This window comes from Epinephelus moara, chromosome 15 (assembly GCF_006386435.1).
Source record: "Epinephelus moara isolate mb chromosome 15, YSFRI_EMoa_1.0, whole genome shotgun sequence".
Lineage (NCBI taxonomy): Eukaryota > Metazoa > Chordata > Actinopteri > Perciformes > Serranidae > Epinephelus > Epinephelus moara.
Window position 1 is genome coordinate 281,282 of NC_065520.1, and position 24,746 is coordinate 306,027.

General features: G+C 40.8%; 1 protein-coding gene across 4 annotated transcripts in view; it reads left to right on the forward strand.

Moving 5' to 3' along the window:
• Window positions 1–24,746, forward strand: part of LOC126401816 (FERM, ARHGEF and pleckstrin domain-containing protein 1-like) — a 77,396-nt gene that overhangs the window by 39,385 nt on the left and 13,265 nt on the right. For 2 of the 4 annotated variants that reach the window (XM_050063325.1, XM_050063327.1), the window contains exons 3-14: window positions 1,848–1,952; window positions 5,624–5,666; window positions 5,870–5,948; window positions 9,027–9,124; window positions 11,369–11,483; window positions 14,302–14,449; window positions 14,780–14,875; window positions 14,971–15,137; window positions 15,229–15,297; window positions 15,387–15,462; window positions 15,924–16,158; window positions 23,546–23,748. In XM_050063325.1, coding sequence (XP_049919282.1) covers window positions 1,848–1,952; window positions 5,624–5,666; window positions 5,870–5,948; window positions 9,027–9,124; window positions 11,369–11,483; window positions 14,302–14,449; window positions 14,780–14,875; window positions 14,971–15,137; window positions 15,229–15,297; window positions 15,387–15,462; window positions 15,924–16,158; window positions 23,546–23,748 — 1,434 coding nt within the window. The remainder of the gene's footprint in view (window positions 1–1,847; window positions 1,953–5,623; window positions 5,667–5,869; window positions 5,949–9,026; window positions 9,125–11,368; window positions 11,484–14,301; window positions 14,450–14,779; window positions 14,876–14,970; window positions 15,138–15,228; window positions 15,298–15,386; window positions 15,463–15,923; window positions 16,159–23,545; window positions 23,749–24,746) is intronic. The other 2 variants (XM_050063328.1, XM_050063326.1) reach the window with 2 other exon arrangements.

A 24,746-nucleotide genomic window follows, 5' to 3' on the forward strand; every position in this document is an offset into this window, starting at 1 on the left:
TTTCAAAACTGATTTACAGATATCTTTAATTTAATTTTAGATAACAGTAATTCATTTTCCCTGGTAAGAGCTACAGTTACAGATATCTATAGTTGAATATCTATATATTGTGACTAGTGAAAATGGGATTTTCCATTTCAGATATCAACAACTGTATTTCTGATATGTCTGACTTATCAGCATACCATTTTGGATATGTGGGCATTGAATTATTAAAGTACAACAAAGCCATTGGTTGACTTTTAAATTGGCATATTTATTTTGAATATATACATAGATAACTACAATGATATTTTGACTTGTGGAAATTTCTTTTTGTATATCTAAAATTTAATTTTGACTAGTTATAAAGAGAATTATAGATTTCTCAAATATAATTGGTACTAGTGAGAATATATTTTCCACTAGATTGAATTGCATTTTTGATATCTGAAATGCAATTCTTACTAGTTACAGTTTTAAGCAGACATATCAATAATTTCATTTTGACTTTTGACTTTTTTGACATTTCCACTGGTAAGAAACCAATTAATGATATCAAGAATTAACATTTTGCTTGTCACAATTACATTTTTGATGTCTGTAATTGAGTCTGAATAGAAGTCAATGGTAAAAGTTTACTTGGTTTTTTGTTTTTGTTTTTGTTTTTTTACAGATATCTAATATTTATATTTCCACTTTTAAGAAATGAGTTGTTGATGTCAAGAATTAGCATTTAGAATTAGAATTTAATTTGTGAGAATTCAATTTTTGATATGTATTAAGTTTGTAAGTCTCTATTAAGTTTGAGTGGAAGTCAATGATAAAAGTTGACTAGTCGTAATTACAAATATCTACAGTGGACATTTCCACTTGCAAGAAACCAATTGTTGATATCAAGAATAAACATTTTAACTAGTGAGTAATACATTTTTCATGTTTAGGATTGAGTTTGAATAGACGTCAATGTTAAAAGTTGATTAATTGTAACAGTCATAGATATCTACAATAATCATTTCTGCTAGTAATGAACTAATTGTTGATATCAAGAAATAACATTTTGACTAGTGAGAAGTTAATTGTAGATATCATTCATTTTAATTGCCGCTAAGTAAAATTACATCATAGATATGTTGGCTTGGAATTCTGACTAGTCAAAAAGTGACTGTTGATATCTACAGTTGATATTACTGATCTGATTAAATGTTAGAAGGGCTTGCCATACTGCTGCTGAATGAGTCCAGTTGATACAACAGTAAAGTGTATATCTCAGACACCATATTCCACCATCCTCCTGTTCTTGGGTCACATGATTTAGCTCCTGTCTCTGCTCCAAACATTGTTTTGCAGAAAACTCGACCCTGTGTTGTTAAAGTTGCTAACGTAGCAATACTTACTCTGCATTGCCAGCAGCAGGTATAGCTGCATCATTAGAACCTTTCCTGGGGCGTTGAGGTTGTTTCTGAACATTCCCAGCTGGGCCTCGGCCTGCAGCTATTCATTAGTCCCGGACCTGAATCCAAGACCTCACGTAAGGGTCAAAGGTCACTAGCTTGTTAAGCGAAGAAAGGCTTGTTAGAGGCCTATGAGTCAGGAGTTTTCTCCCTGACCTTCCTCGCCTGCTTCTTTGTGAAATTAAATGAAAATAACATACAACTTTGAGGAAAGGTAGATGACACACATGAAGACTTATTAGGTTAAATAAATAATCTTCTCAATTCCATTACCAGCACTCCCGTGATGAGATGCTGTGTGACATTCTGTGGCCTCTCTGCATTACTTCCCTCCTCTCACCTCTCCTGCCCTCCAGTTTTCTCCTTTATCTTTAATCTAATTTGGGTTTTTCCACCTCTGTTCTTCTCTTGCAGCAACGTTCCCCCGGCAAAGTGCTGTTTGACCTGGTTTGTGCCCATCTCAATCTGGTAGAGGGAGACTACTTTGGATTGGAGTACCAGGACCAGCGCAAGATGACGGTGAGAAACACCTACATGGTCTGTTTTGCTACTTGGGCAGATATGAAACGGGAGGTTTGGAGTTCTCAAACACTTAATTTTCTGCATTCTGGTGATTTTTTCATGCACCAATTTGTGCCCCATCTGCATTGATTTAGGCTTGAATTATGTCCAAGTAAAAGTACTCTGCTACTTTCATGGTTTTAATGGGGGAAACAAAAGCACATGTTCTAAATATTGAGGGGGGTGTGTCCCCTGTGTCCCCCCCTGAAATCTTCAGAAACAAATCCTGCATGGGGTGATGTGTGAATGGGAGCAGGGGCCAATATTCAGGGAAATCTGTTCCACCAATTTGCCACCTCAAGACCTAGTAGCAATTCAGGGGAAAATGCCTCTGTTTCAAGAAAATGCTGGTACAGCCGTGTTGTGAGTGATAGGATCATTTCAAGGACAAGGGGCCCCTGTTGCTCAGAGGTAGAGAGGGACTTCCACTAATTGGAAAATTGGTGGTTCTAGCTCCACCAGTCCACATGTCGAAGTATCCTTGGGCAGATACTGAACCCTAAATTGCTCCCGATGGCTGTTCAAATGGTGTGTGAGAGCGAATGGATACTGGAGAGGAGGCAGCAACATGTGCCTCGGCCATCAGTGTGTGAATGGGTGAATGTGACATGTAGTGTAAAAGGCGGTCCATTCACCGTTTACCATCAAGGCTCTCGAAAGACGCTTTCACGTGGATCAAGCAAACCAATCACAAGACTCCACCGCTGACACATTTGAATTCGGAAGTTGTTTATGGTTTATGCCTCGTTTCTACATAGAACTATCTACGTATGCGAGTCAACTGGAAGTCCATTCATTCCTTTGAGAAATTCCATGATCTCCTATCACATCTCGGATCAGACTTCAGTCTGGAATTTGCCTCTAGTACGTTGAAAAGAATTGAAATTTTTGTGATTTCGGAAAGACCGTATGCACTGTGCCACAGGAAGTTAGCATAAAAACGAATTAGCAAACAGATCAGTGGATGTGGTACCATGTGAAAGAGGCTTGAAACAAATGATTTTCACAGACGTACAATAAATGTGTAATATATTTTTGCTTTTTACTCTTTTTAGTGCAGTAATTCTTAGCTACGGAAACCAATTTTCCTGCTGTATGTTTTTTTTTTGTTTTTTTTTTACAATAAACAATAGTTTCTTTGTTACCTTTGCCTGCAGCTGTAACCTAAAGGGAAACTTTTAACAGAATCTTTCTCTTGTTTGTCTCCTGGTTTAAAGCCACATGACTCGTGCAGATCTACTTTAACATCTAAAATGTTTTTACAGTATTTTCATAGGATTTTTCTTAAAACTCTCCAACTTGTTCGAAGCAAGGTTGCTCTCTTTCCCACATGTTAACTTTAGTTTTAATCACATGGCTCCACATTCTGTTGTCATGGAAACTTCCTGTTTTAGCTATCTTCCTTTCATCTACGTCTATATGGTGTTAACCTGGAGTCACTTGTTCCACCTATATCACGACGGAGCAGCTGGTTGTAATAATTTGCACACTTGCTGTCCGTTCCACTGGTGTTTGCAGATGCTATTGTCTTTTCTGCTGTTCTGGCTGATGGTAAAATCTGCATTAGTGCATGAAAAGGCTGCTCATAAAGGAGATGTTAGCTGGAGGACAACAGTCAGACACATTCATCTCACAAAATGCACACACAGATACTTCAGTGTGCTCAAACACTGGACTCTCGCTGTACATTTCAGAGCCTCGGGCTTAAAAAACAGTTGTTTTGAAGCAGATCGATGGAACAAATGATGTAATGCTGAAGAAATAATGGCAATGTTGTCAGCACACATTCACAGGAAGATAGAGACACACAGAAATGCATGAAGCTAAACATCAATTCGATAACGGGGTATCTTGTGTATGTTAGCTAGTGCGACTTGTATCGGTGTAAAATATAATAGGCATTAATTACGCAAATGTGGAGCAAACAGTTTCCAACAATGAATTACTGCTCATTTTTGAATACGCTGTATTTAAATGGAAAAAGAAAAATCCTACATACCCTGTAATTAGTACAAAATGACATAGGTCTTTCAAGGAAACTTCAGAGGAAATTACCAGAAAATTACCCTTTAACCTGAATTGTACTGTTGGAAGGTTTCTATCATGTAGAGATTTTTACACCAACCAAAATAAACCAAAACAAAGGATTTTAGTATCTGAACCAATTGACACTTATGTACCATTTTGAGTGTAAATTAACAGGGGTGCCCCCAGAAAATTTTCATAGGGTGCCTACTGTTGTGTCCGACCTATAAGTGTCATTTCTGTTTGTCATTGATGCTGCTCTGTTCTGTTGCCAAGGGGGGGCTTTGCTGCTGCTCTCCCTGCCTTACCGTATGTTCAAACCAACAGTGACCAGAGCTTCCAAAATGGCGGAAGTCATTAATTTTCAATGAGAGCCTGGGCACTTGGGCGACCTGGTCGTCAGCCGCGCGTCTTGGGCGACCAAAGCGACCGGAGCGGTCCGGAGGGGAGTTAAAACTGGTTTACCTTTATGGTAATGAGCTCTGATGCGGTTCGGCGGCAACCAATTGGAATGCTGACATGCTTCAATGAATTGGGTCCCAGAGAACAAGCCATGTAACTTTGGTTCCTACAGCACACTTGGATATCGAGAAGTTTATTACTTGCGTTCGCGCCCACTCAGTTCTTTATAATGTGTCGCTGTTTGGTTACAGAGACCAAAATAAAAAGAATGAGGCTTGGGACTGCGTTGTGGAGGTAGTTGGTTGGTCTGGTGAGTTTTAAAGTGTGTAATGTTCGTAATAGAGGAGAGAATTGCAGGCTAATGTAGCGACGTAGCATGCAAGTCTTCCTTGCTTGGTTTGAATGGGATGACATACGTTTTCTGTTTTCATTGGTTTGAATGGGATGACATACGTTTTCTGTTTTCATTGACCAAACATAGATTTCTGTAGGCCAACTATGAGCTTTTTGACTGGACAACAGCAAGCAGCTACTACGCTGCTTTCAAGCCAGTAGTCCACTTTGCGGCTCCTTTAAATTGACAAGCACGATTGAACGTTCAATGCTTCAAGTGATGAGTGACTAGAGCGCCCAAAGCTGCTACAAATATTTTTGTCAGTTGTGCTTCTTGGGCGTCCGCGAGAGACTTTGCCTCTTTGGAAGCTTCTGGTTTAAACGTACAGTTAGGCTTTCCTCGTTTGCACGTGGAAGAGCAGAGAGGTGTGCTCTCTCCGCCTCAGGCTTTATGCGTAGGCCTAGGAAAGGCAGAGAGACCCCAGAACAGAGCCCCACCAAAAAATAAATGATTTATAATACTGCAAATGGAAATGAAGTTTTCTTTGACAAAAGTGGTCCTGACTGAACTAATATTAACATTTTGAGTTATACCCTGACAGTTGTCATTTCCATGGCTCGCTGATCCTGTTTTTGATTTCATCAAACAAAATTGAAAGCTCATTTCAGTCGATTTTCCATTTAGAGTCCAAAGCATGACACCCCACAGTCTTTTGCTATTTTATTTCTTAGATGATGTCTTGTTGTCACGTCCCGCTGATACGCCAGCATTCTGTCTATAACAGAAGGACCACAGTCATTTTAACTGCAGAATTTTAGGAAAAAAATCCTCAGTTAAGTAAAGTAAAGTTGTGCTCTGTCCTCTGCAGGTGTGGCTCGACCTGCTGAAGCCGACACTGAAACAGATCAGACGTAAGTAGGCTATCTCAACATTACTGGTTTAAAAACAGACACTTCTATTTTAGAAATGAACATGAAGTCCTAAATGTCAGTGTCTGTGGAGCGAGAACAGCTAGTCATGCCCACTGAATGACAGTCATTTTGTGAACGTTACACACGCATGAACTGAAATCTTCTAAATCACACTGATGTCTTCCTCCTTCTGCCTCCCTCAGGACCTAAAAACACCATCCTTCGCTTCGTGGTGAAGTTCTTCCCTCCTGACCACACACAGCTCTTGGAGGAGCTGACTCGGTAAGTCTTCACCCAGAAACCACACCTATCCGAGGAGGAACTTCTCAGATTAAAAGACACGTTGTTTTGATTTGGGTTTGCTGTCTGGCCAGAATGTTTTTCAGTCCTTCAGGAGGATTTTCACACAGCTGCGTTTCAACATAAAGCAGGATTTGTTTAAATATGTTTGCATCTTGTTTTGTACGTTTCGTTGTCCCCTGTCAGCTCCTTAACATTTATAACACATTTATATCCACATGCCATAGCATCAAACATGTTTTTCTTCTTTTCTGGACCCAAACAGGATTTTTTTTTGTCATCTGGGAACCAGACTCATGAAAGCATTTGTAGCTCCAAGCCAGCTGAAAGGAGATGAATGCTCTGACCACTTTTGATCCAGAGTTTTGGGCTGTGAAAGACTAAAGTTTGCTACTCTGACATATTTTGATGTAAGAGTTAACTCACATCCAGCCGTATCTGGAGAAACATCTTTTTTTTTTGCCCTGTCAGCATTCAAAGATTGTTTTGGATATTTTGCCTCCTTTTCAGCTCCTTGCTCTGAAAGTGTAAAATATCAGCCACCATCTTGTCTGCCTCTCTGCTTTGTTTAGTCTGACACAGCCAGACGACTCAGTTTGTGCTCATTCAGGACCTCAAGTTTCAGTTTCAGTGCAGCACCATTTTGCAAAACAGTTGACCTGCTTCATTTACCCGTGATGCTGTGGCTCTTTCTTACCGCCCAGCTGGGTTCACTTGAGACCAGAGCCAAGCAGGAAGTGTAGTGCCTGTCGTCTGTGAGGGGATCTCTTGAGATTGAATGCAGTTATAATCAAACCCCAGTTTTACACTGTTCACAGTCTTCATTTTTTTCAGCCATTCAGTGAAGTTACACACTGTGATTATGTCTCAGTGTGGCAGGGTCCCATTCTGGATTTAAACTGCCCTCACATGCTGGGGTCTCTGCAGGTCTCACCAAATTAAATTCAAGACTTTTTAATACCGCATAGAATGCATACATCTGTTTACCATTATATCACATTTTTAGTCATATATAATATCATCACAAGGATTCCTGTAATCCAGTCTTGTAATTTGATATCTGCCACAATGTTTACTGTCCACTCTGCTACTGCTGAATCAGAGCTGTATTAAGTTACTGCTGAAAGCTGATTTTATAGCCAAGATGTCACAGGAAATATGGAGGACGAAAAGTGACATAAATACATAAATAAATAGATTCATACAAAAAATACACAAAAAAAAAAAAAGTGAAAAAATGTAGATGAATAAATAAAAAGTTAAATAAATGCACGGAGAAATTCAGAAATCAACAAATAACTGCTTTAATGTATAAATAAATAAATAAATGAAGAGGTTTAAATATATACATGCATAAATAAATGAATAGAGGAATGACTAAAAAAAATGGGTAAAAAATACATAGATATATAAATAAATAAAACAATGAATAAATGCGCAAATAAATATGGAAATAAATAAAACTGCATGAATAGATAAATAAATACAAAGGTTTAAAAATATAAATGCACAAATAAATGTGGAAATGATAAATAAATATATAAATAAATGCCCAAATAAATAAAAAAACGTAGAGGTTACGACCTCTTACCTCATAAACACATTTATTTTTGAGTCCTGTTGAATAATCAACTTTTTTTTCATGTATTTATTCATACATTTATGTATATTTTATTTCTGTATTTATTAATTGTTTATTTTAATGTATTTATTGATACATTTATTTGTTTATTTGTTGAAACTCAAGTTATTTTTGCGTCCTTAAGAAGAAGACCCAATGTATTTGTTGACCACCAAAAATGCAGCTACAAAACAAGACAACAGTTATCAATCACCCGGGACTGAAATCGTAAGGATCAAAACTACAACTCCACAAGAGAATATCATCACCAGCGCAGAACGCCTTACATATTTTCCACTGATGCTGTTCGGCCCCTCAGCTGGCCAGTTTATTCCACTGATGTCATATTGTCTCGGAGTGAGCCAGCTGACTCCAGCGTTAAACAGGAAGTGGGCACACAGCCTTTTCTTCTCCTTTTGTTTGGCTCGCACAGCATTTCACTGTTGTCATTGTTTCCTTTGATGGTTAATGTGGGCACAGCAGACCAAATATGAAGACGGACAGATGGAAGGAAGATCTCTTTGAAGATATATCAGGCTGATATTAGCCTTTTATTAAAAATGGGACTCAGGCCAGTCAGTGCTGCTCCAATGTGATGGAGGGTGAGGTCTACAAATTAGATGTAATCACTGTATTTTGCAGCTTTTTTATCTTTCTCTCTCATGTTGCTGATACATTACATAAAACAGCACTTGAGTTTGAACTGGCATGATGTATTTTGCTCCAAATTGGTGCAGCGTTCCTATATAACAATATTACTCCAGGCTAAAATAAAAAGATATCAAAACTCACCAAAGCCTCATTAACTTTATAAGAGAGATAATCACGCACTTATAAAAAGGTTGAATTGGATGTCACATAAAAAGCTGCCGTGCACCATTAATCACACGCTCATACACTCACAGATACAGTCTGCTATTACTCTTAATGCAGTAAGTAGAGAGCTGGTGAATCAGCCAATTTAGGGCTTTATCCTAAAATATGTAACAAATCCTTAAGAAAATACATTAGAAAATAACAGCAGACTGAATTTATGATTGTGTTTTGTCTTTGAGCTGATTGTAGGTTTTGAGGTCAGCTGTCTCGCTGCACTAAAGTCTTCTTTATAGTGCCGTCTCTGCTGTTTCTTGACTAAAATGCTGCATCATGACCTGGCGACATGTGCATACTTATGAGATCCAGGTCATATTATAGTAGCTGACTGTATAATGATTAACAGAAAAGGGCATAAACTCAATTAGGGATTGGTCTGAAGTCAGTAGATGTAAATCAACAGCAGTGTAAATGCCAGCAGTCTGACGGTGCTTTTGACAGCCGAGTGTATAAAGCTTGCATTAACCTAATAACCTTTTTTTACCTCCTTGCTTTCCAACTCTTTTCCCTCCCACACTCCTTTCTATTTCTGTCTGCTGCATCTTTTATTCTCTCGCTGTCTTTAGGTATCTGTTTGCCCTGCAGATAAAACGCGATCTGGCCTGCGGTCGTCTCATCTGTAACGACACCAGCGCTGCTCTCATGGTCTCCCACATCATCCAGTGTAAGTGCAACACACACTGTAGTTTGTTTAAAATCCATCACAGATGCTGCATGTGAAAGAAGAATAAAACACCGCTTTGATAATATAAATTTGTATAGCGCTTCGCTGTTCTCACCAATTCCTCTCACACACCAGGTGACAAATATCACGTTGTAAGTGCTCGAGTTAGGGTTCAATAAAGCCGCAACATGCAATTAATGTCTGAATAACAAAAACACATCACTTTAACAGCTTGATGAAGCCTGCTGTTTTACATAGTCCATGTCTGACGGGACTATAGTCTCACCGTGGGACCCAATTTAAAGGAAAAGCATGTGGAAATATACACAAACACATGACAGATTTTCCTTTGGGGGCTATTTCAGCAGCACTTACCATGGCTAGTTTAGTTGAACACTTAAAGAGGGCCTATTAAACTCTTTCTCAGGCACACTGATATTTTGGGTTTCTATGAGAGTATGTTTACATGCTTTAATAGTAAAAAACCCCACTATTTTGTTCATACTGTGCAGGAATGCCTGTTGTCGCCCTCTGTCTCAGATTCTCCGTTTTAGCTCCTGTCTCTTTTAGCTACCCTCCCTCTGCTCTCATTGGTTAGCATTTCTGGGTCGTCCACATTTTGGCATCTCTGCACCATCATTGCAGCTGGGAAATGACAGTAATAGAGAATGGCAGTACTTTCTACCATAAAAATTGCCACTGAAAGCTTCTAAACACAATGGGTATATGTTAAAGGTTCCCTTGACGTTAGCACATAGCTACAAGTAGCAGTGTACTTGCAACAATAACAGCACTTTCTCTCGTTAAAAATCACCAATAAAAGCTTCTCAGCACAACTGGACATTTTCCAGCAGGAATAAGGTCTGACATTGGAGAGATATTAACAACATTGACAACCAGGATGACTATTCCCCTGATGTTAGCATGTAGCTACAATTAGCAGCGTACTTGCAGCCAAGGGAGGGACTGTAACGGAGAATATTGGCGCTTTCTACTTTGAAAAATCAACAATAAAAGCTGCTGAACACAACCAGACAAGTTCCAACAGGAATATTAGCCAAAATCAGGAAGAAATTAACAACACCAGCAACCAAGATTACATTTTCCTTATGATAGCATGATGCTACATGTAGCAGTTTACTTTGACTATGTATAGCGGCACTGTCTCCTGTTAAATATCAACAATAAAAGCTTCTTTACACATTCTGACATTTAACAGCATGATCTGAATCAGAGAGAAATGATGACGTTAGCATGTAGCTAAATGTAGTGTGGGCTATGTAAGTCACTCCTAACGTCAGCTTGTCTCGCATGTATAAAAAACGCTCAGGTACTCAGAACGCTGAGCTTGAAAGCTTGAAGTGTTGCTCACAGGAACTATTTTAACACACATTTACCTCATTATTTGATTTTTTTGGCCACATTTAATGTGAACATTTTGACATCTTACCATTATATATATGACAGAAATAAGTTAAAGCATAATAGCACTTATAATAACATTAATAGGAAAAGGATCTCATCCTTTGTTGGGATTCATCTCACTCCAGCAGGGCAGATTTTTACCAGTATGAGATCATGATTCCATCTCATGTTACCCTCCTGCCCCTCTTTCTTTATTCCATTGTCTTCTCCGTTACATAAAGCATCAGTACCCCCTTTATATTTAGATATTTGAATTAAATGAACACTTTATTTTTTGCCTCCGGGCACCTGCTTGTCAAACCATCTGTCTCCACCGCAGCAGCCCTTGTTATTCAGCACCATACGTGAAGGATGTAGAATATATGGATTCAATTCAGTCTTGCAGACAGTGGCGGGGCCCACCGCACAGCATGCTAAAGAATATCACTTGGTTACCGTGGTAACCGTCAGTGCTGAAGCCTGTATGTGCACCTGCGGGGTGGTACAGTACAGGATGAGGGTTTATTATCACTGGTATTGGACAGATGGGAGACGCACGCATCAGCACACTTCATCTGATCTACAGTAGGATAGATTAGGATGGGGTATGAATAAAAAAATTAAGTAGAATAGAGACAAGGAAAATAAATCAATGCATATTTACTTTTTTACTGCATTCGCTTGCACACCTGTCTTTATCTGTCTTTTAACGCTTCATCCTTATTCTGTTTTCTCACCTTTTTTTCCCCTCTTCTTTGTCACTCCAAATAAATAATGAATCTCACCTCTCTTCCACCTCTCTTTGTCTCCTTCTCTGTCCTCTTCTCCCTACTCCTCCAGCCGAGATAGGAGATTTCGATGAGACCCAGAGCTGGCAGCATCTCCTCCACAATAAGTACCTGCCCGACCAGGATGCCATCAGAGACAAGATCACTGAATGCCACCGCAAGCATGTGTAAGTTATCACATACATGTCCACACATGCATTCAGTGAGTGTAAAGCACAGGCACGCATGGACACATACAGCCCAGTGTGATCTCAAGTGGGCTAGACCAATAAAACCATTGCTTAGTAACATATAAATAACAACGGCTCCTGTTTTTTCCCTTTCTTTTCATATAAAGAAATATAAGTACATTCTGTATAGCAGGGAAACTCAACTTGCTTTGCCTGGGGGCCTCTTTTGCAAAGTAACAGGAGGCCAGGGGCCACCGCAGCAGCCCCACACCAGTGTATGGGCGTTTCTGTGAATTGAGGACACTCTGGGCTTAGTGTGGACATACATTGGGGAGTCTGGGAGATCCTCCTCTGGCACGTTTTTTGATAAAGTAGCTGTATTTTTATGTTTTTTATGCACCTGATGTAAATTAAAAGGTAAAAAAACTCAAATGTGAATCAATGAACATTTTCACTGTGAATTAGAAAATGGTTGGGGGGCCACGTGACACAATATCTGGGACCACAAGTTGAGTATCACTGCTGTATAGAAGGGAGGATGTTTTTCTGTAAGCTGATGCAGAAGTTAGCACCACACTAGTTCCCTCGTCAAAAAGCCTATGGGATTTTTCCATTTTGGATTATTGCTGAAAGTTAGCTCTGTAGCAAACAAACGTTTTGTTCAGTCTTCACAAATAAACACCACTTTCATGATGACTGAAGCCTAAATCCAATCGCAAGAAGTAAAATGCTAAGGTGAGGCTACAAACTAACTTACACTACCGTTGCATGACTTCACGTCACCACCATAACAAGACTGTAAAGCTGTGTTTAGCGTGGCGTGGCGTGATGATGTTCTGTTGTCTCATTCAGCCACCTGTCAGCAACCGCCTTTTTTGAGACACATAGAAGCTGCAGAGTTTATAAATGGGATATGCACTGACATATTTTATGTCGGAGAACAAAATGTTTTGTTTTGTGTTTTTGAAAGAACCCAAGCCAATTTGCTCAGCTTTTAAAGGGGTAATAATATCTTGAGTAAATGGAATAGTGTCTGCTATCTAAAAACTGACCTTTCCCAGCAATTACAGGCCACTTTCCCCCTTGCCTTGCCTCCTAACTATGACTAGAAATGCACCGTGATTACCAAGCAAACCTCCTGTCCAAATATGGCCACTTCTGGCTTCAAAAATCCAAGATGGAGACGGCTAAAAAGCCAAAATCTTGGCTTCAAAACAGTCCACAAACCAATGGGGGACGTCACGGTGGCTATGTCCATTTTTTTTAAATATAATCTGTTGTCAATCCTAATCAATAATTTGACTTGTCTCTAACAGAAATATAGCAGTATGCTTTTTATAGAATTGCTCAGTACAGTGTTTTACCTCCACTGTGAGATTTAGGTGTACTTTTAAATTAAAGATCACCTCAAGAGATGATTTAAGGCATATTAAAATAAACTGCTTTCCTTAATAATTTGTATCTGATTTAGTGTTACACAAAAAAGTAAAATTAAGTAATTATAAATTCATTAAAAGCACAACTACTCCTTTTTTTCTGTCAATTAAATATCCAAAATCTATAAATATGCAAATGTGTTTAATTTTAGAAAGTGGACACAAGACGTCTCATGCTTTTATTCTCAGTGTGCTGCAGGCTTTAGGTTTCCACATGGCTCTTGTGTAAGTTGCATACTGAACCACCCAAAGTTACATTAGCAGCAGTGTTTATCTGTAAACAGCTGCCCGAGATTATCCTCGCTCGCAAAACAATACTGAGCCGAGCGTTAGTCTGACTGGGGATCAGTTTCTGCGTGGCGTTAAGCTTGAAGGTGTCAGGAGAAATTGTTTTCCACATAAACACACAGTCACATGCTTCCACAGCGTGTCGCACACACATAGATGTGTATCTGTTTATTCAAACGTGAGCTCACAAACACGCCCATTACACAATTACACCCAGCCCATAATATTAAGTCTCTCTCCTGCAGTGATGTTTATCTCTTTAACCGCAACTGCTCACACACACACGCACAAACACACACTTTTAATCTCTTCCCCGCAGAGGTGGCTATCTGCAAACACGCCACATTTCGCTCCCTCCGTGCCCCAGGGACCACACACTCACACAACACACCTCTCATTTACGTTATAGCTGTGCTTTCCCCGCCGCTGTTTGCAAACACATGACAAATGCATTATCTTGTTTCCTGCCGATGCAAATCCCCCGAAAACCTCGAACTTAACCACAGATGGCAGCTGGAAACCAACCACAGACTTGTTGATTATTTGTCATGGTCACACTCTGCACCACACACTCCCCTCCTCCTCTCCAATCCCTCAGCCTCCTCGAGCCGACGCAGGAAGGAAGTGGCTAATTCAGCAGCTCATACAGGAAACAGGAAGCTATTTTCAGATTTGTGAGGAAACAAACTTCTTTTGTGGCAGATTTCTTTCCGCCCCGCAGTGGGTGCTGCCATCTGATCCCGTGGTGTATTTTAAGACTGTTTGTTGTTTCTGCACTCACAATAAATCTGGAGGAGAAACCTGGGACGGGTCGCGTCTAACAGCTTATATATACAGTACAAATAATAACACATGACCACTTGGTGAGGGGTAAATGATGACAAATCATTCTTATAATTGTTGCCATAGTAACAGCCCCAAGTGCCCACCTACATCTGTGGAGACATTTTATCGACAAGCAAACAAAACAGAAAAATAAGAAACTAATTATGATTTTTTTTCTTATTTAAGCTTATTTTCATGAGCTGCTGATTGATTGGTACATTGATTAATGGATCATTAATGGACTGATTGATCACTCTCCTCCACAGCGGACAGACTCCTGCAGAGTCAGACTACCAGCTGCTGGAAATTGCCCGGCGGTTGGAGATGTATGGCGTTCGTCTGCACCCAGCCAAGGACCGAGAGGGGACTAAGCTCAGTCTGGCTGTGGCGCACGTTGGGGTGCTGGTTTTCCAGGTAAATCCATAAATTCATTCATTCGTTGCGGGGTACACCCTGGACAGGTTGCCAGACTATCACAGGGCTGACACATAAAGACAGACAACCACTCACACTCACATTCACACCTACGGCCAATTAAGTGTGCCTTTGATTTATAGGAATATAGATTTTGGGATATGGAAAGTATATTATTGTATGCTTAGAAACTGCCAGCAGGAGTCAAGCTGATAGAATTACTTTTGAACTCTCCGTTGAGAATTCATCCAATTTATCTTTTCTCTTGTAAGATAATGACTTTTTAATGAATATTAATCAGCTCCTCATATTGTCTTCTCCTTTATTCAGGGCTACACGAAAATTAACTCCTTCAACTGGTCCAAGGTTCGCAAGCTCAGCTTCAAACGGAAAAGGTTCCTAATCAAGCTGAGAGCAGACCCCGCTGTAAGTGCATAAAGCATTTATCCTTTTCTATTTTCCTTGTTCTCAGTCTTTTCCTTTACTCTGTCTGTACTTACATCTGCCTCTGCGTCTTCCAGCAGAACGCCCACCACGACACGCTGGAGTTTGCCATGGCCAGCAGGGATTGCTGTAAGGTCTTCTGGAAGATCTGTGTAGAGTATCACGCCTTCTTCAGGCTCTTCGAGGAGCCCAAGCCCAAACCCAAACCCATCCTCTTCACCAGAGGATCCTCGTTCCGGTTCAGGTTAGGAAAGGACAGAAAGGGAAGGATAGGAAACAACTACTTGTCTTAAATTGCTTCTTCATCAGTTGCTTTTCTCTCTTTGTATCTGCAGCGGTCGAACCCAGAAGCAGATCATCGATTATGTGAAAGACTCAGAGCTCAAGAAACTCCCATTTGAAAGGTGAAGCTCCCTCCTTTGATTAGATTACTCCAACAACAGAAACTGCAATTATTGTGTGAGACCTCATCTGTCCCCTTCTCTCTTTTCAGGAAGCACAGTAAGGTTCTGTCCAACAGCAGCATGTCCCCTCAGTCATCATCCTTCAGATCGCAAGTGCCAAAAGAGGTGATGCACACTTTAAAGGAATACTTTAGGGAATACTTTAGCCCACCAAACTTTGTTTTCTGGCATGCCTCCATGGTGAATGGAAAATCCAAACACTGAGAAAAGTCTTTATGACACTGACCTTTATTCCCCCATAGTCTTGTTTCTTTGCTTGCATTAGTTTTAATTTTCCGTCTAACTGGTGGTACACATCTGCAGATGTTTTGTGTCTGTTTTTATTTCTTCTTTCTATCTCTTAAATCTGGAGCTGCTCTGTGGCCAAAAGTACAAAGCTGTTTTTGTCCCAAGCAGCTCTGGGCAGTGAGTGTGTTTCAGTGTGTGCTTTCTCTTTGCCCTCTTTATTCAGAGTGAGGAATTCACTTTAATGAGCCCAGTTAAATTGGAGTTTAAAAGGCTTCTTCTCAACTGTCTCCTTTTGTCTTCCTCAACCCGTTGCTCTTCTTCCCTTCCCTCATTCACAGAGTGCCATGTCTGTCCAGTTGGCAGACCAGCCTGACTCAACCAGACTGAGCCATCGAGCTGAATGCAACGGCGCGGAGGAGCCTCCAGCGGCCACATCAACCACCAATGGCTTCCACGATATCCTGGCAGCGCCCGGCTCAGACCCGGTTCAGCCCCGACAGAACCACCATGGCACTGGATCAGCACCGGACTCACAGTTCCTCCAACCAGGTCCATCCTGCAGGGCAAACAAAGGCAGCAACTCTTCTATTCCTTACATAGACTGCAGCGACATAGACAGTGAATGTGATGTGACAAAGAACAACAGGGCTCCCAGGGGCCACAGCAGCACAAACAACAGCAATGCGGATGAGCCTCGTGTGTATGGTATTAAGCAAGGAGGTAGCAGTAGCAATGGGGGGCAAACTGGAAGTCTGTTTGGGGCTGTAAATGGGTTCTACCACACCAATCACCAGGGGCTGATGCAACAGCATCAACAGCAGCAGCAAGGTATGCTGGGTAACAGAAGTGCTGTAGATCAGTCTCCAGTGTCTAACAAGTTTAACGGGAGTCATGAGCTTACAGATGAGGAAATTCTGACCAACGGGGGCTCATTTCATGGCCGCCTGCCACTCCACAGCACGCTGCTGGACGAAATCTTTCAGGGTCGAGACAAGCGAGGCGCAGCGGTAGGGCGACCGTTAGGCACTGGGACTCGTAGTCAGTGCTCCAGCCCGGTGGTCAGCAGCTTCCACCACCGCACTAGCTCTCTCAGTCACTCTGAGATGACTAATGGTCACAGCCAGCAGCGCTCAGCCCCACGTTGGGATGATGGCGGCCATTATTTCAGTAAACGTCCAGGAGTCATCCCAGTGGAGACTCCCGCTCCCCTGCCGCCATCCCAGCCACCAAACCACTACGGTAGCTACTCCCCGATCACCCCAAACCGCACACCGCCACATTTCGCCAAACCATATCACAACAACAACATGCGAAACCGCTCTGATACTGATCCGTTCATTCTCAGCCAGCTGACATCCACCCCCATCCACCAGCATGACCCTCACCGCTCCGGGCTGCACGCCCAAGCGCCGTGTTCTGCCCCAATGGAGCGGAGAATGATTATAACTAATGGCAATCATGCAGGGAACCTCATGGTTCCAGGTCAGGTGCGCTCCAACACAGTGCAGCGGTTGTTCGGCCGTCAGGGAAAGCCCAATAACAACCCCACTCGTAACAACAATCTAAACCAGCCGGTCCAGATGATCGACGGATCGACCAGCAGCGGCACCGACACCAGCGACACAGAGTCAGACACTGGTAGCAGCGCGTACAGCCAGCCATTGATGTACGGCAACCCTGTTGCTGTTAGCTCGATGAATTCGGTGAACTCGAACGGCGTGAACTCGTCCCCGCTGCCTCGGAGCAAGTTCTCCTTTGGGAGTCTCCAGCTGGGGGAGGGTGAGGATGGTGAGGGAGAGGAGGAGGAAGGGTGCTACCGCTTTAATGAGGAAGATATAGGAGGGCGAGTTTTCAGCTGTTGAAGGGTAGTTCGGGCTCATTTTTAAACATTGTCATTCCCAACAAATATAATCCTGTTATGTCACAACGGTAACATCTCAGTTTAGTGTAGAGCAGGGCTTGGCGATGTAAATCAAATATCACAATATTTTTGACCAGATACCTCGATATCGATATTGCGACAATATTGTTGGGTTTTTACAAAATATTTGCACAATGAGGCTGTTGATATATCACGATCAGTAATGCTGATACATTAACTAAGTGGGTGAAGGCAAAAGTAGAAAAGTCCAATAAGTTCGGAAAATTACATTACTTTACTGTAGTGCAGTCTTTCAGGGTGCTTTCACACCTGTAGTGCGGTTCATTTGGTCACTGCATCCTCAGACCCATCTGGGGAAATCAAGTTCTGGTGACGACCATAAGTTCATGCAGCACTTTAACGCTTCTGATGTTTGGGTTCTTTGGAGTCACAAAGAGCTCACACAGAAAATATTTATTATAGTCAAGCATAGCATCGTTGATTATAGTTACCAGTGGGCTATTAATAGACTGCAAATCAACGGCACATTTTGAGTAATGACATAGAAACAGGATGTAAAGGAGGTATTTTATACAGCTTTACATGGCCTTTAGAGTCAGTTATCAGATAGCGGACAAATTTCACAATCAGCAGATGATTTGCTTGTACTTCATCTTTTGAAGTCACGCTAAAATCACATATCTGCTCTCGTAAAATCCTGTGGATGGTTGGTTTGCTTTCACAGGATAAACAAACCACACTGGAGTCTGTTTGGAAACCGACTGAGACCCACTTTTTCAAGCGGTTGTTCGATCCACACCTGGGTTCGATTGACAGCTTTCACACCAGGCTAAAAGAACTGTACTAACCAGGCAAACAGACCTGAGTTTGATTTAACAGAACCAAACAGGTTAGGTGTGAAAGCACCTTAAAACCAGGAAAAGACAAAATCTAATTGATATTGATATACTGCCCAGCCCTAATAACCTACAGATAATCTACTTTGTAAAGCTACAGGTGTGTAGCCACCTAGTTACTGGTAGTTATTGACATAGAGGAAGTACACAACTGTGAATTGCGATGCTATAGAGTTAGTCCACCTGTTTACCCTAGGTTGGCTATGATACACAACGAACTCTCATTTTGTACAAAGGTTCTAACACGTTTTTGGAGTCTGAAAATTGACATTTCTCACATGTGTTGTGGGTTTGTTAACTGTGAATACCTACTTTTAGATGAGTCGGTAACCTTATTATTGAATTTTGTATGCAAACTGCTGACTTTAATCTAGCCTTACACATAGTAAACACTTTGGCTGGCTGTTTGTCAGAGGGAGAATCAGTCCTAGAAGCCTGGAGGCACCTCAGCCATTTTTCTGTACAGCTAAAGAATCAATCCACTGTAGGTCACCTTCCTTACAATGTGCCATAACTGTATATTCAGTGTAGATATATGTGCAGATGAAAGATGCTATGTAGGGATGTTAGGAAATCTAAAGGAAGACATTCATGTGTAGAATCGTAGGTTTTGTGGGGAAGATTATTTCTGCAATTCTTCCTCATTATATTCAAGAATCATTTGATAGCATTCATGTCTGTAATCTGTTAAGGACAAAGTAGGATTCTGCTGATTGTAGCTCACTTTTTGTAAATGCTTATTGTTGAGATATTAACGTGTTGTAGCACGAGTTAAACAGGTTTTAAGGTGGCGTTGATAGCTTGTTCTGAAAGCTGTTGACTTTCTTGGTCATTATCCCTTAATCGAGCTCTTGTTTGTAAGAATATTTAGTGTCCTAATGTAACTTTGACTCTCATTATAATTATTTCACTCTTGTCTTGTGCAATAGGAGGGCTTTAAGATAATAGCTGGTGTTCATTAAGGGATTTAAATGGAGGTTTAAAGGGGGAAACTATCTTCCGTCAGATGTTATATAGAGTTTGTGGTTGTGTTAAGGATAAGATGGATTGTTGAGCTGAGAGATATTCCCCTTTGATTGTACAGAATGTTCTTGGTAGACGATGGATTGTAGAGTAGTTCACTTAACTTGGTAGTTAAATGTGTGACGCTGTCTGCCGGAGGAGGAACGCTGTAGCTAGCGGCCGATCTGCCTTTCTCCTTTTGGGCCGAGCTAATTTTCTTCGGAGCACTTTCTTCATGCTTCCACTTCTGTCCGTCTGTCGTGAGCAACTTGCACTGTAATTTGGATGTTTGTTGTAGAGACTTTTTATAGTAATTCTCTTTTGTATTTACAGTTAGTGTAGGTATTTGAATAGATTTGCATCAATTAAAATGTTAGGGAGAGTATGAAGACCCTAACTTTTTATATGTGTATTTTTGATAATAACTGAAGCTCCGTGTGTTTCTACATATCTAATGGAGATGCATCCTGCTGGCTGGTTATTTTTCATTTCTTTCTATCTTTGTTTTTTCTTTCTTACACACACACACACACACACACACACAATAAGCAATAATCAAACACGCCAACCATCGTCCTTAAACCTGTGACCATCCACAGCTGTCTGCTTTGCTTGGCTCAGCCCCTGGCATGCACCACAACCACACACAAAACAGAATCAGGTAGCTCACTGTTGTTATCTTTCACTTGCTTTGGATGCTGTTCTCTCTTCTGTTACAGTGACGTTTATTGAAGGTGTGCTGGCACTTCATCCCCCAATCACTGTCATTTGCTGGCTGTCTGCTCACTGCAACACATGCTTTCTTGTTTTCTGTAAATGCCGACTAGTATGGAGGATGGAAAATATGACGTAGTAGTATCAACAAATAAATAAATGTATTAATAAATACAGGAATAAATAAATTGGGAAATAAATACATGAGTAAAAAAGGCAGGAATAAAAAAAACCCCACATATATAAACAAATATATAAACAAAGACAGGAATATGGAGTGAATACAGAAATAAAAAACAACAACAAAATAAGTAAATATATAAATAAATAAATACAGACATAATTAAAGAAAATTAATATCAAAATAAATAAATGTATACATAAAAAAGGAATTAAAATACAGAAATAAGTACATTTTAAAAAACAACAGTTGAAATAGATATGGAAATAAATAATTATAAACACATAAATAATTAAATTTAATAATTAAAAAGGCCCTAACCTCTGCATTTATTTCCCCATATATGCATATTATTTCAGCATTTTCTATCTGTTTCTGTATTTCCGGATTTTTACAGATTTATTTATTCCTGTATTTATTTTTCGACCTCCATAGCTAGCAGTACAAATGTTATTGTTAATTAGCCTGCATACATTTCTGAATTTGGAACTAAAGACACTTATGAATGATTGACTCACAGTGCATAAAAATATAAAATGAAATTGTACATATTTAGAATGAATTAGGAAACTATATGAAATCTGAGGTGGATTTTTAATTGACCTTGTTAACCACTTTTCCATGAGTATACTATAAATGAGGGGGCCATAGTGCTCCCTTAAACAGTGATTTAAGGGGTTTAATGTACTTAATTTGGATTAAATGCCATCAGCATCTCATCATGTGTAGTCACCTTCTAAAGCCAAACAACCTTTTCTTTCCTCAGAGCTTCTGCTTCTTCCTGGAACAAATGTTCATGCTTTGTAAATGCACTGTTTTTAAGCATGTCAGTGGTGAAAAGTTTCTTTTTCTTTACTCTTGAGTGCATGTTAACCAGGCGAGCGATGTCGCTGCTTTTCTGTCATTCTGCTCTGTTTTTGCTCACGTTGGTGTTTCTGTCGCGGGGCTCAGAAATGGTTTCAGATGTCTGAGAAGCATTCGGTGCAGTGTAACACAAACGTAACAACTCTACAAGTGTGCAGGTTTCCTGTTTTCCTTCTTCACCTCTCGTGGGATGCTTTCATGCCACCGTCATGATTAATTCACTGCACCTTGTCTTTCTCAAATATTGAGCAACCATTTGTGTTTTTGCCCCAAGTTTCTTCGCTGTGCACAAAAACAGACTCAACTCCAGTGTTTTTTGATAACGGAGAGCGAGAGGGCGGAGGGAGACAGACACAAGTAAAGTTAAGCTCAATGCAAACGTAAGTGTGGAAACAGATTTCTTTGAGAGGCATTCTGTAAGGTGTGAAAGTCTGAGTATTGTCAGAAGATGGACGCACATATACACATTAACACTGGAGCTGAGTCGTCTTCTTTTTCACTTTCACCAAATAGCACTTGCAGCATTCCATTGATGCTTTTTGTAATTGTAATGAAGTGTACATACAGTAACAGACTGCTAGATTGTGATTTTGTACTCATATTGTAATTTGTATGTTAATGAAGTTAATCAGAGCCAAATCTTTTAGGTTTAAAAGGTAAAATGATTGTAGTTTCTTCTGCGGTATGCACACTGTGATCATGTTTGACTGATATCGGGCTGCTTAAAGCAAATAGCTTGACATTTTGGTAAAATATACTTTTTGGATTTAATGCCAAGAGACCCAATAAGCATATTTCCCAAGGTGTCAAACTATTTTCTTTAATTTCGATTATTTAAAAGGTATAAGGTGGCGCTTTAGCATCTCATCTGTGCTTCTCTTTCTGTTTACATAACTCACTTTTACTGACTGACTTCTTTTGAAAGAATACAAACTTTTTCTGGCTGTTTCTGATTTTCAGATTTGCAGCAGTTTTGAAGCATCTCTAAAGCATAAAATCACGACAAATACTTTAAAAACTGCTGCAAATGTAGCTGAAGAACCGCCAAGACGGCTTTATATTCTTTACAAAAGAAAGGCATTAAAATGACCATCTTTCCCTTAACGCACACTCTCTGTATGGCCTACAGTCGCACTGACTCACTGGTTTTCTTTGTAACACTTTGTATGCACACCTGTCCTTTTTATTTTCATTGCAAAACACCCGCTGGATTTTATTTTCTTGTGACTTCTTTGAGGTTTTATTTCTTTACCCTTCATCTCTCTTTTTAACACTGTAACTCTGTGCACTAGTGTCAATAAAAAAATGACTTTGTATGTCCGAAGAAAAGGGACTCCAGAATTTTCTGTAGCAAGATCCAATGTCTACCCCCCTCCCTCAAACACACCCACATCCCACCCATCAACCTGCCTGAATCCTGACCCCACCCACCCCTGTCTTGTGTCGTGGTAGCTAGCCTGTAGAGTAGAGGTTGTCCGTTTTTTGTTCGCTTGTTGTGCATGTGCACACGTGTCTGTCATGTTCTCCAGCTCGTGGTGTGTGTTTTGTCGTAGTAGTCAAGTTCTTTTATAGCACACGCCGTCACAGATCTGCACTCAGTGGTTGCCATGGTTTTACCCATGATCCAGTTTGGTGTGTAAGAGTGGACTCTTTGGAAACTTTGAACCTGGGCAAGTATACAGTCACAACTTAGTACCATGTAGTAAGTAGCTGTAGTGAAAGTAGATTTCAACTACAATCAGATCAGACTCCTTTCAGAAGACAAATGATTTTAGGCATCATGTCTGTTGTGCATTGTAAGGGAATTTTTAAAAAAAAAAAAAGCTAATATAGTCCTCATAGATGCAGATATATTACATTTTCTACTTGACATTTTTATATGCATGACTGCATTGTTTCTTTTGGCCCTTATAATGCACACTGACTTGTATAATCCATAGCTCCTTACTAACATCTGCTTAACATTTACCGTTATTTTTCCTTTTTTTTTCCTGTTTTTTAATCATGTTTTAGCTGAGAATCCAAATAGAGAACTACAGTAGCTGTAGCCTCCCTCAGAGCTGAGTGATTGTAGCATTTCTGTCATGCCTGAACATGACAGCTGACCCGTAGATTCAGATTGATTGTGTAGCAAACCTCGAAATTCATCGCCATGCACGCTGGTTACATTTAGAGGAATCATTTGGGGATTTTGAGCTTCTGAATGCAGGGATGTAGAAGCCTTTTCCTCCACTGAGAAGTGTCTGAGGAAAGAATGAAACCGTCACCATGAGAATTAAATGATAAGGAGGATGGCAGTGAATTTCATGAGAGTACAGGATTACCATTTTCTCCTTTATCTCACTCTCTGTTCTGTTCCTCTCCCCCCTCGTCTCGTCTCCCTCCTCTTTCCATTTTTCTATTTTTACTCTCCTCCTCCAGACAGTCCCGGTTCAGAGGACTCCCCGATGGGAAGTCCCCATGTGGTCGTTAACGGCAACGGCTCTGTAAATGGACAGGGGATGGGCGGTATCGGTGTCTTGGGTCAAAGTCCTGAGGGACGGCAGCTATCGCCTCTCACCAGCCCGCTGCTCACTGACGCCGGATGTGTCCGCAACGATGATGAAGATGAGGCGAGGAGGAAGGTAGATATAAAAACAGGGAAAATTTGACATATTAAACAGATGAAGTGAATAACATTGATTATCTCATTACAGTGCAATGTTCTGTTGGGAAACCTTGGGTCCTGGCATTCATGTGGATGCCACCTGACACACACCACCTACCCAGACACCATAACAGACAAATTACCCACCCCCCAGCAGAACAATGCACCGTGCCACACGGCAAATACTACTCAGGAATGTAACAAAGCACGTGTCAAAGAGCTCAAGGCATCAACCTGGCCTCCAAATTCCCCAGATCCCAATCTGATCAAGCATCCATGGGACGTGCAGCAGGTACCCCAGAGGCAAGTCCAAGGTGGGGCCTCCGCAGACTTGGACTTGCATCAGACTTGGCTCTGACCTGTGAAGGCATAGACACAGGACCTCTAGGGGTGTCTCCATTGTCTGCAACTGGGACAAAGGTGGCGGATCCTTTGAGTCCTATGGGTTGTGAGGTCAAGTCAACGCTTTGAGCTCTTTGTAACATTCCTTGAGCAGTTTCTGCAGTGTGACATAGCTTCCTCCAGGGTGGGTGCAATGGTGTTTGGGTGGGTGGTGCGTGTAAAGTAGGGTTGCAGCAATATACTGTGAGATGTATACCGAGCTATGCAAATTGACGGTTATCATACTTGGGTATTTACAGTAGGAGAATCTCACCTGTGCATGTGCATCCCTTTCCTGTTTGACTGTCTGTCAGACTTTGTACACATACATCCATAAAAAAAATCGATTCAAGTTTCAATTGACCCTTCGCTAAGTCCCACCCCCGGAGGCAGACTGGCCAATCATAACGTAGCATCGGGCCGGCTCAGACCAGGATCTGACAACAACACAGCTGTGCTCCATTGACTCAAATGCAATGGTTTCAGATTTCCTTCACTTTCAGGCTGGTTTTGTGGATTTGGAGCTAAATGTTGTGCCTGGGGCACGTCGTGTATTAATGATACTTGTTACCTGGAGAGGTTGGAAAAAGATAT